We start from the raw sequence: 18,877 nt of genomic DNA, 5'->3' as shown, positions 1-18,877 counted from the left end.
GTTCAGTAAGCTACAAAAATTATTCTAGATAATGAGTTGAGTTTGAGGCAAAGACCATGAAGATTCTATAAAATGGAAATACAACAATTGAATGGAAAGGCATTTAGTCTTGGGGCTGTGGTATGTGTGCTGGAATGCTTTTAAAGATAATTTTATTTAGTTTTTTTGTACCACCCATGATTGTACAAGTCCATTTTTTATGATCACAGAAGAAAATTAGAGAAGCTGTTGAAGTTGGACTCAATAAATATAATTTCACCCTCTTAAAAGTTTGTAGTGTAAGGACTTTTGGCTGTAGCTGATCAGAGTTGTAATAGGCAACATCTAGAAGGCTTCAAATTGGCAAAGGCTGGTTTGAAGTAACACGTAATATAGCTGTTGCACAAAATGATTAGACAAATGCTCCTCTTAGCTGCTAGTAGCAGCTTGGCCATGTTTTTTGTGAAATCAATTTTAATTTACCTGTTTAGGCTGGCTTAGGTATTGTAAACCATGTATAGGACTACAGGGCAGATTTCTAGTCATACAATATTCTGGCACCATACCAAGCCACCATTTGAATTTCCAAACATGAAGTTTACACTACAGTTACGTACCTAAGTGCTGCATTCCTAAGAGACCAAACTCTCGTCAATTCAGACATCAAATCATGATTACAATTACAGTTTGCAAGTCTTACTTCAAACCATAATTGGAGATCCTTAATCATTGTTTGGTCAGATGCTTATTCAAGTTCATTTGGTATAGCTAGGTTAGTAAACAAACCTCTTGCTTAGTGCTATGCACCCCATCCATAAAGTCTTCAGCTATTTTGATGAGAATTCTTCAACACACTTCCTGCATTACGGTAAGTGTAGACAATATCAACTTATCCTTTCTGCAAAGTAGGAATGAAACATCATACCTATTACTTAGTACAAATAAGTGAAAGCATTGTTGTACCACAATATATTTATTATTACCACCATCATTTTGAAGGGAAACCCTTCCAGTCAATTGGTCCTTTAGTCATCTGCAACTCCCCCCATAGCAGTATCAATTTTGAAATACAAAAGTGCCAAACACACTGAGAATATGTTAAGTTTGCAAAATCATATAAAAAGCCTGGAATGCAGAAAATCCATTCATATGCAGCTTGTACAGCCATACAGCTTCCAATAAGTTTGGCATGCCTACTTTCCATTTGCAGCATTGAACATTCGTTCCTAAGAGAAGAAGAAAAAATTCAAGCATTTAACAGGAGGCAAATCATATGAAACGTCCAGAAAATAGTTTCACATGTGTCAGTTTTCAACTTGTATAATTGAAAAACAGTATGGATTAGGCTTTAATAGATCTCGTCAATTTAATACTGATTTTATCAACATTTTACACTGCTTTATATAATAAAAACCTAATCTGCTTACTTAAAAGTTTCCTAAAGGCAAGAGAAAGCAAAGCACTGTTTAAATTCAGTATTCTATATGGATACTGACAGTTCTAAACAATAATTTTAATCTCTAATATCCAGTTAGTCTTATGGAATTAACATGTTTTAATCTTCTCCATTGGTGAACAGTTAGAAATGAAACTGAAACAGAAGCTGCAAATAAGCCACATCCTTATATGACAATGTATAGCAGACTATAAGAAGATAAAACCCTCTTAAATAATGTTACCTTTATCATCTGCTCCAATTTAACTGCATCAGCAGCAAACTTTCTGATTCCATCAGACAACTTCTCCACAGCCATTTGGTCCTCATTATGGAGCCAACGGAATGTCTTCTCATCCAGATGGATCTTCTTCAGGTCAGATGCTTGAGCTGAAATGAAGAATGCACAAAGCTACTGAATCTTAGAAATCTAGCAGGCTATTTGGATAGAACAGCTCTTAATGGGTGCAGAGTCCTTTTCACAAAATCACTAAATGCTAAGACAGCAATTGCTGCTGCTCAACTTTGCACAGCACCCACAGCAAATGTTTATTCTGAACTCTTACAGAAATCAACCAGCTGCACAGAGTTCATGGTATGTATTTTTGTGTTTATATTTTGCAAACTACCCTGTGATCCTCAGATGAAGTACAATATAGAAAATAATAATAATAATAATAATAATAATAATAATAATAATAATAGTGTTGTACTTTAAGCTCCACAGTAGGTTCAGCAACCTAGGTACAAGAGCAAACATGCTGATCTAAAAACTATTTTGGATATTTGATTATCAAAAAGATGAGTTGACAACAGTGCTTCTCTAATAGTTACACACAAGGCCAGAGCCTTTAGATATATTTACTCCAACTCCCATCTGCTCTTATCCAGAGAATACACTTGTTCAACAGGAGAAAGTTTAGAATAAAAGATTACAAAAAACCCCACATTCTCCATGTCAGCTCTGGGGTCTATTAGATTACAATCCCTCTGATGCCAGAGTCTACATGGAGCCACAGCCCCTTAAATGCTTCAAAGAAATATACGGTGATAAGGAATACCTTAATTGATTTACCCTGTTAGGTAGAAGTCAACCCTTAAACACATGAAGGACATTGTAATGAAAAACTGTTGGATTGTCACCCTAGTTAATCATCCTTAGTAAAATAATTTGCAAGACTATCACACACAATATATAAAAGAAGACAACCTACCATCTTTGACACTGAGCATCGGGGTTAGCTTGCTGGTATCTTTACTGAGCTCTCCCAGAAGCTTTGGTGAAATGGTGAGAAAGTCACAACCAGTCAGTGCTTTGATTTCTCCAGTGTTTCGAAATGAAGCTCCCATGACAATAGTTTTATAGCCAAACTTTTTGTAGTAATGGTAGATTTTAGTGACACTTTTCACACCTATAAAAGAATATGGAGTAGGGGTTTTTTAAAAAAAACACAACTAATTAAAATTACTTAGCCTTGAAGAAACTCTCAGACCTCAACTCTTTAAAAAAAACAACTTCCTCTTAAAAAACTAAGCATTTGGGCTTGAGTGTGTTAAAATCTTAATATGTTTGTCACAGTCAATCAATTACCTGGGTCTTCTGATGGCTCGTATGTTTTCTTGTCTGTATTTGCTACATGCCAATCCAGAATACGCCCAACAAAAGGAGAAATGAGGGTGACTCCTGCTTCTGCACAGGCAACAGCCTGAGCAAAGGAAAACAGCAAGGTCAAGTTGCAGTGGATCCCATGCTGCTCTTCAAGAACCCTGTTAAAAGAGACAGCCTTAGAACAGAATTGCTTCCCCCACCAACTATAATTATACTGCTGGGGAAAAAGGAATAAACAATTTACTACATATACCGTATTTTTCGCCCTATAGGACGCACTTTTTCCCCTCCAAAAATGAAGGGGAAATGTGTGTGCGTCCTATGGGGCGAACACAGGCTTTCGCTGAAGCCTGCAGAGCGAGAGGGGTCAGTGCACACTGACCCCTCTCGCTCTCCAGGCTTCAGGAAGCTATCTGCAAGCCTGCGGATAGCTGCCTGCAGCCCGAAGCCCGGGGAGCGCGGCACTGTGCACCCCGGGCTTAGGGCAACTATCCACAAGCCTGCGGTGCCCGGCGGGAGTTCCTGCCAGGTGCTTGCAGCCCTAAGCCCGGGGTTTGCAGCGAGCTACAGCGCCGCGCTCCCCGGGCTTCGGATAGCAGCAAGCTCCAGGAGCGATGGTGAGCTGGAGCACAACCTCGCCATCGCTCCCGGACTCGTTCTGGGGGCTGGGGAAGCTCGGGCTTCCCCGCCCCCAGCCCGGCAAGCTCCGGGAGTGATGGCGAGGTCGAGCGCAACCTCGCCTTTGCTCCCAGACCCCCCCAGCCCCAAGGCTAAAAACGAAGCCAAGACAGCTAGCGGGATCTATCCCGCTCGCTGTCATGGCTTCTTTGCTCTTTGGGGCTCGGGGGGGGGGATATTTTTTTTCTTTATTCCCCCCCCCCAAAAAATAAGTGCGCCCTATGGGCCGGTGCGCCGTATAGGGCGAAAAATACGGTATACATTTTCAAATTACTAAATTTTAGAAATTTTTGATTTGTCAGTATTTACTCCACAAGAAACAACCTCCAGCTCTGAAAATCTAGTTTCATATCAGAAACTGAATTACAGGTGTTTCAGTCTGGATAGGAGCAGGCACCTGAAAATAAGAGGTGACTGCTTAATATTATATTATATTGCATCTATACTACATTAACGCATAACGTAAAAACTTACTTGGCAGCCTGAATGCCCTCCCATGTTGATGACAGCTTGATGAGGATGCGATCTTTACTAATTCCGGCTTCTTTATAAAGATCTATGAAGTGCCTGGCCTTCTTCACCATGCCTTCCTTGTCAAAAGACAACCTTTAACCAAAAAAAAATTTTTAAATGTGCAAGCATTCATTTTTGTTTGTTTTTTTAGTTTACTGTATAGTATTTCTCCATTAATCATGGGTAGTAGCTCAGTAGGTAGAAAATCATTTGGCATTAATGTGTTTAAGCTTGAAGTGTTACAAATCTATTGCTTTGTATTTATGTGGAGAGGAGACCTTAGCACATAACTGGACTTGTGACCAGGTTCTTGTTAAAAGTTTTGTTATTTTGGAAAAAGAAAAAATGGTGCCTCTTTGAATTTTCTGGGATTTCCTCTGTCCAGCTAAACAGAACTTTTAACACAAAAGTATTGAGCAGAATAATTTGTCAAGTCAGCACTTTCCCTTATGTGGCAATGCCTATTTCTCTGTTTATACCCATGTTAGGAGCACATCTTTCCAATGTGTGTACTCATGGCAATATGGTGTGCGGGCACCTTTCTACTAATTCTATTATGTATGTATGTATGTATGTATGTATGTATGTATGTATTAAATTACACCCTCCATTTCCTAAAAATAAAGTGGCTAGCATAATAAAAGCAAAACAAAAAATTAAACACATATTCTATAAAAGCAATAGCATACCGTACTTTTCGCACCATAGGACGTACTTTTCCCGTCTTAAAAACTAAGGGGAAAAGTCTGTGCGTCCTATGGAGCGAATGCAGGGGGGAGGCAGGCAGGAAAAGCCCCCAAGAGCCCCACACAAGCTTCGCGCGGCTCTTGCGGGCTTTTCCCCAAGAGGGAGAAGGGACTGACACCGCCAGTCAGTCCCTTCTTCCTCCTCTATAAAAGCCTTGTACAACCTCTCCAGCCGGGGGGAGGCTGCGCAAGGCTAAAGAGGAAGCCAGGGCAGTGAGTGCGAGCCATCCCGTTCACTGCCCTGGCTTCCTCTTTAGCCTTGCATGCCTCTCCACGATCCACCAGAGGTAGATCTTAACCCTTGCCTCACCTGGGAGCTTCTCTGGGCAGGAATTCCCTCAGCCTAAGTGGGGTGGGGGAAGTGTGGCAGGTAGGGGGGTACCTACCTAGACACTGAAGCCACATGTCTCTCAGATGAAAATTGGGAGTGGGCATTGTGTGAAGTGGCTGTGGATCTCCTGCTGCAGAACTGTAGGACTGTATAGAGTTGGGAGGGCCACCCGAGGGTCATCTAGCCCAGCCCCCTCACAATGTAGGAATCACAGCTAAAGAACGCCAGGCAGCTGGTCCCCCAACCGCTGCTTAAAAGCCTCCAGTGGTGGAGACCCCAAACACCTTCCGAGGTCATAGAATTGCGGGGTTGGAAGGGAACCCCAGGAGTCATCCAATCCAGCCCCGGTGGACAGCGGGCGCAATCCATCCCGTTGCGCAAGACTAAAGATGCTGCGCAAGGCTAAAGAGGAAGCCAGGGCAGCGAGTGGGATGGATCGCGTTCACTGCCTTGTCTTCTTCTTTAGAGGTTTATTTTTTTTTTTTTTTAATAATATATTTATTAAAGTTTTCAAATAAAGCATATATTAGATAAGCACTTATCATTGTCCATTTAACATCTCTCAATTGTTACATGGGACTCCCCCACACCTCCCGCATACACTTACATCATTATTAAATTAATTTCAAACAAATTATCATTTAACTCATCTTAATTAATAATCTTAATTTGGTTTGACATATAATTCAGCCTTAAATCTAATTTAATGGTAGACAATTGTCTGCACTGGCATCCAATTCAGCACTCAGCCAAATTACAATATTTTTGTAAATAAATCTTAAATTTCCTCCAGTCTTCTTCCATCCTTTCTTCTCCCTGGTCTCGAATTCTGCCGGTCATCTCGGCTAATTGCATATAGTCCATCAGTTGCATCTGCCATTCTTCCACAGTGGGTAGCTCCTGAGTTTTCCAATTCTTGGCAATTAATATTCTTGCTGCTGTTGTTGCGTACAAAAAGAATGTTCTGTCCTCTTTTAACACACTCTGGCCGACAATACCCAGGAGAAAGGCCTCTGATTTCTTAGTAAAGGTGTATTTAAACACCTTTTTTAATTCATTATATATCTTCTCCCAAAAGGCCTTCACTCTAGGGCAGGTCCACCAGAGGTGAAAAAATGTTCCTTCATTTTCCTTACATTTCCAACATTTGCTATCAGACGAATGGTATATTTTAGCCAGTTTAACAGGGGTCATGTACCATCTATACATCATTTTCATCACATTTTCCTTCAATGCATTACATGCAGTGAAGTTCAGCCCAGAGGTCCACAACCTTTCCCAATCTTCAAACATAATATTATACCCAATATCCTGCGCCCATTTTATCATTGTTGATTTTACCATTTCGTCATGTGTGTTCCATTTCAGCAGCAAGTTATACATTCTTGAAAGTACCTTAGTCTTAGGTTCTAACAGTTCAGTTTCTAACTTTGACTTTTCCACTTGGAATCCTAGCTTTTTGTCATTTTTAAACACTTCTTTAATCTGAGCATAGTGTAACCAGTCTCGCACTTTGTCTCTCATCTTTTCTAAACTCTGCAATTTCCAGTTGTCACCATCCTTTTCTATTATCTCCCAATATTTTGGCCAGTTGGCCTCCATATTGGCTCTTTTCCGAGCCTTAGCCTCCAGGGGTGACAGCCACCTCGGAGTTTTATTCTCCAGTAAGTCTTTATATTTTGTCCAGACATTAAAAACTGATTTTCTGACAATATGGTTCTTGAAGGCCTTATTTATCTTAGCTTTATCATACCATAAATATGCATGCCATCCAAACGCATTATTAAAACCTTCCAAATCCAAGACATCCGTATCTTCAAGAAGTAACCAATCTTTTAACCAGCAGAAAGCTGCAGCTTCATAATACAACTTTAAATCTGGCAAGGCAAAGCCCCCTCTTTCTTTCGCATCTGTTAATATTTTAAATTTGATTCTGGGCTTTTTGCCCTGCCAGACAAATTTAGAAATATCTTTCTGCCACTTCCGGAAGCACTCTGTCTTGTCTACAATCTGCAGTGTCTGAAACAAAAATAACATTTTTGGCAATACATTCATCTTGATGGCAGCTATTCGGCCTAACAAAGAAAGTTTTAGTCTTGACCAACTATCCAAGTCTCTCTTAATCTCTGACCAACATTTTTCATAATTATCTTTAAATAAACTCAGATTTTTTGCTGTTATGTTTACCCCTAGGTATTTAACTTTTTTAACCACATTTAGTTCTGTCTCTTTCTGAAGCTGTTCCAACTCAATATCTGTCATGTTTTTCCCCAAAACTTTAGTTTTTTGCTTATTTAACTTAAATCCTGCCACTCGACCAAAGTTTTGAATCAGTTGTAGTACTCTTTTCAAACTAGACTCCGGCTCCTGTAATGTCAGAACTAGGTCATCTGCAAAAGCTTTGAGTTTATATTGTTTCGCTCCGACCTGAATCCCTTCCACCAACCGGTCCCCCCTAATCATATTCAGGAGCACTTCCAGAACCGAAATAAACAGTAATGGGGAAATCGGGCAGCCTTGTCGTGTACCTTTTTCAATTTTAAACTCTTCTGTAACCACATTGTTAACTATCAGTTTAGCCTTTTGTTCTGAATATATTGCCTCAATCCCGTTCTCAAACCCCCGTCCCACTCCCATTTCTTTTAAATTCCCCTTCATAAATTTCCAAGAAATGTTGTCAAAGGCTTCCGGAGGCGGCGCGACCGGTAATGGCTGCCTTCTCCGAGTAAGGAGAAGGGAGCTCCGCTGTAAACGGGTCGTCCGCTACGGCGAAGCGGAGACCCATTTAGGAAAACCACAGGTGGCAGAAGCCTGTGGTCTCGGGACCCGGCGGGCGCCAGAAGCAGCCCCCAAAACGTTGAAGGGACCCCGTAAGGGGCTCCGGATCGCGGAGGGGGTAGCGGCGCTGTGGGTCGTTGCGCAAACAGCGAAGTGAAGCCGCATTGCTGTTGCCGGTCAGCGCTGTCCTTTCTTCCTGCAACTTTTCTGAACTTTGGAAACTACAACCCGTGAGTAAATTTGGACATTGAAAACTTTTTGAAACTTTTGTCAACTTTCTGAAACTTTTTGAGAACTTTATGAAACTTTTAAAACTTTTTTAAAAAAGTTGAAATCTGGCTGAAAACGGAGTGAGGATAAGCAGGAAGCCCATCTCCCGCTATACTGAACTTTAAGCAAAGAGCAGGAGGAGTGGAGACAAAAAGTTATGCGTTAACTAAATGCTGGCACCCTGTTAAAGCAGTTTTCTGAGTGAAAGACTTTGAGCTATTGACTTTTGCTGGTCATATTCGGGGTGCACTGATATCCTTCTTCTGTGGCATCAGTGGATTATAAAATAAATAAGAATCTCTGGTGCTGGAGCTGCCTGGATGAGCACCAGTTTGCAACTTTGGATACATTGAATTCAGGTTTTGAAACATTCTGAGTTGGAACTGGATATTTTGAAACTGTTGCAGTCAAGGCACTGTAAGAAACACTGTTTTGCTTTAAGTTTTACTCTGCTAAAAATAATACATTGTGGAGGCGATAGACATGGATTTAAATTTATAAGTTTAACTTGGATTTGATCTTTTCCCTGAAGACGTATTAAGCTCCCTCTAGAGGATTTTGGACTTACAGCAGTGACTTTGTTTTACTTTCCCTTTCCCGGCCTCTGTTTGACTATTGCATCTGGGACTCTGCTTTCTCATGGGAACAACTTGGATTGACCTTGGATTACAGATAACTTTGGAATGAGTGGCGCAAGGAGAAGAGGAAGGACTAAACAAACAACTCTAACTTTATCTGCAGCCTCACAGCGTAGATCTTCTGTGCCGGCCTTGCCTTCCACTTTGCCTCCAGACATAGAGGCGGCCTCCCTAATACAGGCAGGGGAGGGTGAGACAGAGGAGCTGCACCTGGGAGATATGGCTTCAGGGACAAGTAGCTCTGTCTTGGAGAAAATTTTGGAGAAACTGGAGGCTCTGGACAAGAAGGCTGATTTGCATACAGCTAAAATTGAACAGAACACAGAAAGCTTGAATAAGCTGACTGGACAAGTTGCACAGAATGCCCAGTCTATTGGAGAATTAAAGGAGGCTGTAGGTGAAAATCGTAAACTGGCTGAAGATACTAGTCAAAGATTGGAAGAACTTGAGAAAGAAGTAAGACCACTCAGCAAACAAGTTGGAGAACATCAGATTTACTTTTTGATGACAGAACTGCGAAACAGGGAGACCAACTTGAGGATACGGTCAATACCAGAGGTGGAAGAAGATAATTTTATTGAATTTCTAACTAAGGAATTTGCCAAGTTTTGGAAGTTAGAGGAAAAAGACTTTAAAATTGTATCTGCTTTCAGGCTTGGCAGAGTCAGAAGGACAGAGAAGCCCAGAGATTGTTTGATAACACTGAGATCAAAGGAGGAAAGGGACAAGATTTTGGGCCTGCACTACGAAAAGTCACTAGACATTTTGGGCAAGAGAATTGAAATCTACAAGGACATTCCTAAGCAGTTGCTGGACCTTAGATCTAACTACACGGAATTGGCAAGACTGTTGAGAAGCAACGCAATTATCTTCAGGTGGGAGTTTCCACAAGGATTATCCTTTACCTACAGAGGGAGAAAGATCAAAATCAAAACAGTGGAAGATAGAGACAAGTTTTTGGGAGCACACGGAGAAGACCTCCACAAAGGACTTGGATTGCCAGCGCCAGAACTTCCAGGGGAGCCCGCCCCCTCGGATCCTCAAGGACCGGAGAACAAGGTACCACCCCAGAAAGAATAACCAGACCTATCCAGGATGTCTCTGCAGCTTTTGAGTTGGAACATAAATGGCTGTAACAGTCCCGAAAAAAGGTCTAAAATTTTTCATATTTTAAAAAAGGAACAATTGGACATTATATGCTTACAAGAAACACATGTGATTAGGCTCCATAGAAAGGTGTTAATAAATAAAAGGCTTGGTCAAGAATTTATATCATCGGATACAGTTAAAAAGAGAGGTGTAGTGATCTATGCAAAAGAGAGCCTTTCACCAAAATTTCTCTTTAAAGATGAAAGTGGAAGAATCCTCGCAATAGAAGTACAGTATCAAGGAGAAAAAATTTTGATATTAGGAATTTATGCTCCAAATGAAGGAAAATCGGATTTTTATAAGAAGTTGCACGAGATCATGCTGGATTATCTGGATTACAACAACGTCATCATGATGGGGGACATGAACGGGGTCGTATCAACAAATATGGATAAGTCACAGAACCAGAACATTACTAAAGAGGGAAGACTACCTAAGACCTTTTTTGAAATGACTGACAATATGGACTGGGTTGACATCTGGAGAGTTAGAAACCCCCTGGGAAGAGAAGGAACATTCTTTTCTGAAGCTCAACTGATTTGGACACGAATCGACCAAATATGGATAACTAGAAGTCTGGCACCTAAGGTGAGGAAGGTGGAAATCTGCCCCAAAACATGCTCCGACCATAACGCCTTGAGAATGGATATGACATTGATCCCAATCGGCTCCTTTAGATGGAAGATGAATGATGGCCTGTTTAGAGATCAAAGAATTGTAAAGAAGGCCCAAAAAACCTTAAAGGACTATTTTGAGATTAATTTGAACACTATGGTGGAAAAAAGAACTATCTGGGATGCAAGTAAAGCTGTGATGAGAGGGTTCTTGATTCAACAGAATTCCTTAAAGAAAAGACTGCAAAATGAAAAGAAAGATAAAATTCTGGAAAGTATCAAAGAGTTGGAGAAGAAGTTAAGATCTAACCCGAAGTCCCAACCGATTCTGAGAGAAATCAAACTTTATCAGGCGCAATATTCCAAGCTGATAAATCAGGAAATAGAATGGAAGATTAAAACAATGAAACAAAAAACTTTTGAATCGGCAAATAAATGTGGGAAACTGCTAGCTTGGCAGTTGAAAAGGAGACAAAGATTAAATACAGTAACAAACTTAGAGGTTGAAGGAAGGAACATTCAGAACCCGGGAGAGATTAGAAAGTGCTTCCAGAGGTATTTTAAAAAGTTATATACTCAAGGGCCACAAGATGAAATAGAGATTACACAATTTTTGGAGAGAAATGGATTAGCAAAGCTGTCAGAAGAAAATAGAACAATTTTAAATGGCAAAATAACACGACAAGAGATTGAACAGGCCATCCTGAGTCTGAAACAGGGCAAATCACCAGGGCCAGATGGACTGACCTCTAACTACTATAAGACATTGAAGGATTATTTGATACAACCTTTGTTGGAGGTCAGTAATGAAATAATGGAGGGGAAGAAGGCGCCTGAATCGTGGAAAGAAGCATTTATCACATTGATTCCAAAGTCAGAAACTGAAAAGACACAACTTAAGAATTACCGTCCCATCTCCCTTTTAAATGTGGATTACAAAATATTTGCAGATGTTTTGGCACGAAGATTTAAGAAAGTTTTAAGTGAGATAATTCATAAAGACCAGGCAGGCTTTCTCCCGGGCAGACATATGTTTACCAACACAAGGAACATCATAGACATATTGGAACTTTTACAAACAAACATAAACACTAAAGCAGTTTTAATTTTTATAGATGCGGAGAAAGCCTTTGACAACATTTCTTCTTTAGAGGTTTAGCTCCTGGCTGGAGAGGTTGCGCGGCTATGGATCCCGCGCGCTGTCTTGGCTTTTTTGCTCTTTGGGGCTGGGGGGGGGGAACCCAGGCTTCCCCCGCAGCCCCGAGAAGCTCTGGGAGAAGCAGACAGGCTGCGCGCAGCCTGTCCGTTGCTCTTTGGGGCTGGGGGGGGGGATAATATTTTTTCCTTGATTTCCCCCTCTAAAAACTAGGTGCGTCCTGTGGTCCGGTGCGTCCAATAGAGCGAAAAATACGGTAAATAAAACCACCAACATAAATAACAAACAGCTTAGGACAGGGCTGGCAAGCATCTTATTCACAAAGGCCTTTCTTTAAAAAAACACCTCCAAGATCTTCACCACACGGCAGAAGATCATAGTGGTGGTGAAGGCATGAGCAAGAACTCCAGAGCTTAGGCATGATTATCAAGAATGCCCTCCTCCCACTTGTCCCAACAAGGAATTACGCCAAGATTGATTACACAAGAGGGCCTTAGCTGAAGAACTGATGAGCAGCCAGGTTCCTTTATTTTAAGGCAGAGACCTAGAAGGCAATTCAGGAGACACACACCTTGCATCTACTTCTGTGGACACACGGCCAGGTATCCTCTTCAGTATTTCTGCCCCAAACAATATAAAAAGCTTGTCACAAGCATTTTTAACTTGGTCATCTTCTGACCTGGAAATAAATAATCACAAGAGAGAATAATGAATATCCAGGAAAAATAATGATTATGTGATGATAATGTCCCCAAAAAAATGGCCACAGCTCACTTGGGAATGGCTAATTGTTTGCACTATGGTTTAGTCTTGGTTTCTGATAGCCATAACCTTTTCTTGAAGGGAGATGACATGCTGTTAAATTACAATACAGGAGGGCCAGAAGAAAATACACAATGGTACCATCATGAGGGGTCATAGCTGCCAAGTCTGAATATGAATACACTTACCACCCACCATGTTCCCTTTGACAGAATACTAATGGACTTACCCACCAAGTTTCCTCCCATATGCAATAGCATCTTCCACCAGTTGCTGGTAGGATGGCATCTGGGCTGCAGCAAGTATCAGAGAAGGGTTGGTGGTGGCATCCAGAGGCTTGTACTCCTCAATAGCTATGGAAGACAAAAGCAATCAGAAAAAAACCCTGGTTGGCTAGCATGACAATAATTTATTTTAAAGATGGGAGAGGGTGGAGTAAACTTAGCTAATTTGCTATTCCAGAAGCATAATCTTGTTAATAACAATTAAGCAGGTGCCAAGTTTGGGAATCAATTAGTCAGACTGCTGTACAAAGCGTGACTGAACCCCACAGTGACTAAGAATTGGAAGCCTAGTTCTCAAATGGCAAACACGAGCTGTACCACTTCATCATATGCCAGAATGTTTCTCCATACAAAAAACATAGCATGACTTCAAATTCTATGCCTTGTTCAGGACCGTTTGGTATACCAGTCTAAAGGCACAACCCTGTCTCCCAAATACACCAGCTAGGATAAGTTAGGATGTGGTGTATCTCCCTATGACCCAGCTGAGCTGGTGTAAATAATTCACTTTGGTGTAGATACTTGCACCAGGCAGAGGGAAAGCCCTGCTAGCATAGGTCTTGAAAATATCAAAGACAATAGTGAGGTGTGTGTCAAAGGCACAGGATGGACAAAGAGGAAAAAGGAATGAACAAAGTTCTGTTGCTCCATCCCTTCAGTGGTCCTGCCCACAGGGAGCAGGTGGCGCTGTGGTCTAAACCATTGAGCCCCTGAGGCTTGCTGATTCAAAGGTTGGCAGTTCGAATACCTGTGACGGAATGAGCTCCCGTTGCTCTGTCCCGGCTCCTGACAGCCTAGCAGTTCAAAAGCACACCAGTGCAAGGAGATGAATAGGTACCACTGTAACGGGAAGGTGAATGGCATTTCTGTGCACTCTGGTTTCTGTCACGGTCCTCCGTGCACCAGTAGCTGTTTAGTCATGCTGGCCACATGACCCGGAAGGCTGTCTGTGGACAAACGCCGGCTCTCTTGGCTTGAAAGCGAGATGAGCCCTGCACCCCATAGTTGCCTTTGACTGGACTTAACCATCCTTTTTACCTTACCTGCCCACAGAACTCATGCAGTTTACACACAGGTATAACAAACTTCATATTCGCCACATAGGAACCAACGTAAGGACAGAAAATGAAGGTTTATACTGTTTCCCTACCATCTTGTCTCCCCCTAGCAAGGACCAGTTAACTTACATAAGAGATACAGCCAGTATATCTGATGTGTGTCATTCATTACCTAGAGTACTTGGTTAAGTCTGTTCTTCCCAACTGGCATCTATGGAATTATTAGTTTTAGCACAATTTTGTTAATAATCACCATTTGTTCAGAACATAGAGAAAGCAGTTGGGCTAGTGCTTAGATATTTTTCTCTCAAGCATTTGGATATGAACAACCCTGAGAATCAAAATTAAGACCAACAATGAAGAAGTCAAAGTTATGCAAACTACTCAGTTTATGAACTTCCTTATTTTTGAAGAATGAGGAAGTATTACTTCCTTCATCTCCTCTTCCCCAACCTTAATACTGCATGCCATTTCCCATTTTCGGTAATATTTTATCACTCACAAATCCAGAATTCTGGTTTAACTGCATATTAGTATGCACTTTATAGTGTGTAAATGTAGAATCTAAATGCTTGATCCAACTCCTTAGATCAAGGAACAAAAATGCTTACTCATTGCAAGCTAAAGTAAACAATGTTCCACCCACTATTCATACTTCTTTGTAGCATATCAGTTTTATTTCAGACAATAGTTATGCAGCACAACACCCAAGATTAACAAAGCAGTTGAACTTTGATTTTGAAGAGCTAATCCATTTTAAAGCAGAAGCGTCTTATAGTTTAGATATGGAACAACTTCAGTCTTGTGCAGTTAATGATCTGATTTCCATCACACTAAGTCAGAGGTCACCCACATTTTTTGGACTAGTGGGCACATTGTGAATTTGGAGAATGTGTTGGGAGCACCAGTCACAAAATGAGCCACTGCACTAAGCCAAACTTTGGACAGCTTGACCCAGCAGCAAAAAGGACCAGAGGAGTGAAGTAGCTGTAAGTTCCTCTCCAGGATCCAACACACTCATGTACTTGGCCTGAGCCATGATGTGACACAGCATGACATGTAAACCAAGCCAGTGAAGCCACTACATAGTAATTGAATCCCTGTGGTCTACTACAATATTTTGAATGTATAAAGCAGGAGTGTATTCTTACAATCTGTTTACAAAAGAAAGGCCTATACTGTACAAGAAACCCAGCTAAAGCTTTGCCACTGGTCCATTACTGGATCACAGTTTACCTTCTACCCAACCCTCTTATTGTTGTTCATCTATATCAAAGGAATGGTATACAGAAAAATGGTCTATAGATTTCCTAAATACTAGCTCAAGTGTTTACTTTTAATGAATAAAGTAGGGAACTATGTGAAGTTTGATGGGTCTCCTAGAGTATGTAAAGCACAACTTCGAAGACACCCCCTTCCCCTCCCAAGTCGGGTAAGAATGTACAAGTCCTGAACTGATACCTGGCTAGATGGGGGCCAATAACTAGAAGCTGAATCCTTACAAGACAAAGATTCCATGGCTGGGTGGCTTCCAGGTGCAGGAAACAGGCAGACTGGATGGGGTTGCACTCCCCTAAAAAAAGTAGATGCATAGTCTCGCGGTGCTTGTAGAACCATCATTGATGGAGACCCAAGTGCCCCCCAAAGCCAGCAACCTTTTACCAACTTTTGACTGATGCACCAGCTATAGCCACATGCTGGTAAGCTCAAGGATGGATAACTGTAACATGCTCTGTATGCAGCTGCTCCTTAAACTGGTGAAACCATTTTGAAAATCTGAAGGCAACAACACACTTACTAGAAGGATGTGTTTCACATGTGAAACTACAGCTGGGTGTAACTGAAGGATAGTCATTGTAATCTGAAATGCCTTTGTACTGATAATCATCTCCAAATTACCCTAAGGACATGCCAGTTTTCTTGCCAAAGTTGCACAAGAGGCATCACAATAATGCAATATGTCCATCAACCTTTGTGACATTCTTAGCTATGTTATGCAACATTTACTGGATCAACACAGCAGCCCTCAAGCACAAAATTAGTTTTCTGTGATTGACAAGTTACGGTACCCTCACCAGAAAGAGGCTACACACAATTCTGCCCATTTTGGAAGTGAGTTATTTGACAAGGCTAATTTCAATATCCCTGACACTATACATATTCAGTAGCAATGCAGGTCTAGTTTTGTTTCTGCACTTTAAGCCACTTCCTTCCCTTTCCATAATGCTTCAAATTTGAAAATACATTGTGAAACGTTTCTTATTCGTTATAATGAAACTTTAACAAATTACAACAACACAACACAGGGAATCTCCTGTCCCAAAATTTCTTATTCATAATTTTCAGGATTTTCTCCCTTCTGCATTTGCCAACTCAGTAATCATTAGCAGGATGCAGTAACCTGTTCAGTAACAGAAGATTTCAATGTCTTTCATAAAGACTATTTACAAAATACACCTTGTCTGTTTAGCACAGCTTTTATTTTGGGCTGTGCTTACCGTACTTGCTATAAAAAAGGCAAGGCTGCATTTAAGCAATTTAAATTTGAATCAAGAAATGTTGCATTTGGCAAACAGTTCTAATTTCTATACAGCCAAGTGGTGGAATGCATACAACTCTGCCTTCAGTTATAGGATGCATGGATGCATTCAGATTAACTTCATTAAAAAACTTATTACTGAAGCAATTTTTATCAGAAACTATATTTTCTGTTAATGAACAGCATAGTTCATTACAACAGGCAAGAACTGAGTTGGGATTTGCAGAAGGTCATAGTGAGTGCTGGGCCAAGAACCTGCATCACAGCATCCTAGTACTACCTACAATTCATTGACTTCATGATTCAATTCAAGCAACAGGCTTTAACTTTTAGACTTGGAGCTGGTGCCAGTGTACCTTGGCTACGAGTGTTCCCCGAAAAAGGGAAGTACCGGTAATTATTAAACTGTGGCCCAGCGTGTCGCCACTACAGGAGAAAGGATTATATCCAAGCAAGTCGTTCTTAACAGTAGTCCTACTGAAATCATTGGCTCTTTTACTATGTTGCTAGCTTTGGCTACTTTTAAAAATATTTTATTTATACTGCATTGCTCTTCGACATAATTCAGTTTAGCAGAAATTAAATGAAGATCTTGGCTCAACAACTGCTTCCTCCACGCTCAAGAGCTAAACTGGGTCTATGGATTGCCTGCTTCCAACGATCTGAAAGCTGCAACAGCACCTACTAAACGCAAGTGCAAGCCTTCCGTGAGCGAGTCCATTTCTGATGTGCATGAAGTTTGCAAGAACCGAAATAAATCTAAGCACGCGCACCACCACCCCGCCACTAACTTTGACTCTGCCGTCTCGGGTTAGGCAGCTATGGCAGCAACCACCGAACAACTAATATGCTCCTAAACAAATGATCGAAGGCACGCGGCAGACTATGGGAGGGAGGGAGCCACTTTGCCGGATTTCACTCAGGGACGCAAACCCAAGAGAGATGCAGCAGCTGAACCTATGCCCTTTCCACGACCCTTTGAGCAGCAGCAGCGAGAGAAGCCCGGCGGTGCTGCCTCCTCCCCACGGAAGCAGCGCCGCCGGCTTGGCCAAGAAAGCCTCGTTAATCCAATTTGCTTCACCTGCGTCTCCCCTTCCCGCCCGACGCCATTAGCCGGTCTCCCAGCACCCGAGGGGTAACTCTTGCACCCAGTTGCCAAAGAAGCAGAGCGAGACCCGGCGCGTCTGCGCGGGACCGACGGCCATCGCCGCGCACCCGGCTCCTCGGAGGCATGGAAGCTGCTGAAGCAGCCGGGAGCGCGGCGCTTGGAGCCTCAGAGACCCCGCTGGCTCAGTCGCCGCCTCCTCCTCCCTCTCGCCGCCCTCACCGTGGAAGTCCCCTGTGTCGGCCACCACCGTGGTGTGCTGCTTGAGCTGCTCCAAGGCCGACTCCATCTTCTGCCTCTTCACTGGGGAAACCGACATGGTCCACCTGCGCCTCGCGAGACCCTTTATATATTGTGCGCCCTTCGACGGAAGCGTTGGCAAGGGGCGCGCGCCCTTCTTCCGCCCTCCCGCCCTTCCTCTCTCGCGGCACTCAAGGGCTGCGCGTGACCGGCGGCAACCAAGGCTTCTGCGCGCGGGGGCTACAAGAAGGGGCGGGGTTAAGAAGAGGCGCCTGCGCCTGCGCCGCGGCCGAACGGGTTTCTCCCATTCTCTTCGCCCGCCTCCTCGAGAAGAGAACCAACTAACTCGGGAAGGGGTTGCGCAAAAGGGCTCGAGTGGAAAGCGCGGGCGGGAGAGCGAGAGGCCGAGCGGCATCGCTTCAAGGTCTGCAGCCAATCGCGGGCAGCGGCTGACCGTAGGACGAGCGAATGGAGGCCGCGTGAGGAGAGGGAAGCAACCAATCGCAGGAGGGGGAGGCGGCGGCGGCGGAGAATGAGGAAAGCAGCTGCTCTCTGTGTGTGTGTGTGTGGTTTCGCCTGGGACACGTGAAGGCTCATAGCGTTCAAAAGTAGTTAAAGGAGGTGGATGATCTGTCAGCGTAGCTCGTGGAGTGCTCGCCTTGTTTTTCTCCTGCGACAGCTTGATCGCGGCTCACTTGTAGCATGCGCCACACCCACCCACACCTAGAATATCATGAATTATTTAAGGTAACTTCGGAATTAAAATAAATAATACGAAGCCTGAGAGAGAGTCTTATGAAGCTTGCTAATAGTCCTAAGCATTTTTTAAAAACAAACATACCGTACATTAAAACTTAATTTTCTAGCCCTTTTCACTGCAAAATCATGAATTATCTTCTAAAGCCAATTTCTTTTGTTGTAAACAAAAATTGCCCTTTTCCCTTATGGGGTATCCAAGAGCCCATATAGAGTCCTTACATAGGTTCCCTATTG

General features: G+C 42.4%; 1 protein-coding gene across 1 annotated transcript; it reads right to left on the bottom strand.

Moving 5' to 3' along the window:
- Positions 1-45: 45 nt before the first annotated feature.
- Positions 46-18,131, bottom strand: TALDO1 (transaldolase 1). Its single transcript, XM_083608064.1, has 8 exons — positions 17,867-18,131; positions 12,888-13,011; positions 12,468-12,575; positions 4,176-4,307; positions 3,006-3,181; positions 2,629-2,826; positions 1,659-1,804; positions 46-1,205 (listed from the first exon to the last, which is right to left on the bottom strand). Exons 1-8 carry the CDS (start codon positions 17,961-17,963, stop codon positions 1,173-1,175), a joined length of 1,014 nt encoding a protein of 337 aa, XP_083464190.1. The 5' UTR covers positions 17,964-18,131; the 3' UTR covers positions 46-1,172.
- Between the last annotated feature and the right edge of the window lie 746 nt (positions 18,132-18,877).

Source organism: Podarcis filfolensis (assembly GCF_964270895.1).
Source record: "Podarcis filfolensis genome assembly, chromosome: 1".
NCBI classification, from domain to species: Eukaryota; Metazoa; Chordata; class Lepidosauria; order Squamata; family Lacertidae; genus Podarcis; species Podarcis filfolensis.
The sequence above is the reverse complement of the archived record's forward strand: the minus strand, read 5'-3'. Positions and strand labels throughout refer to the sequence as shown.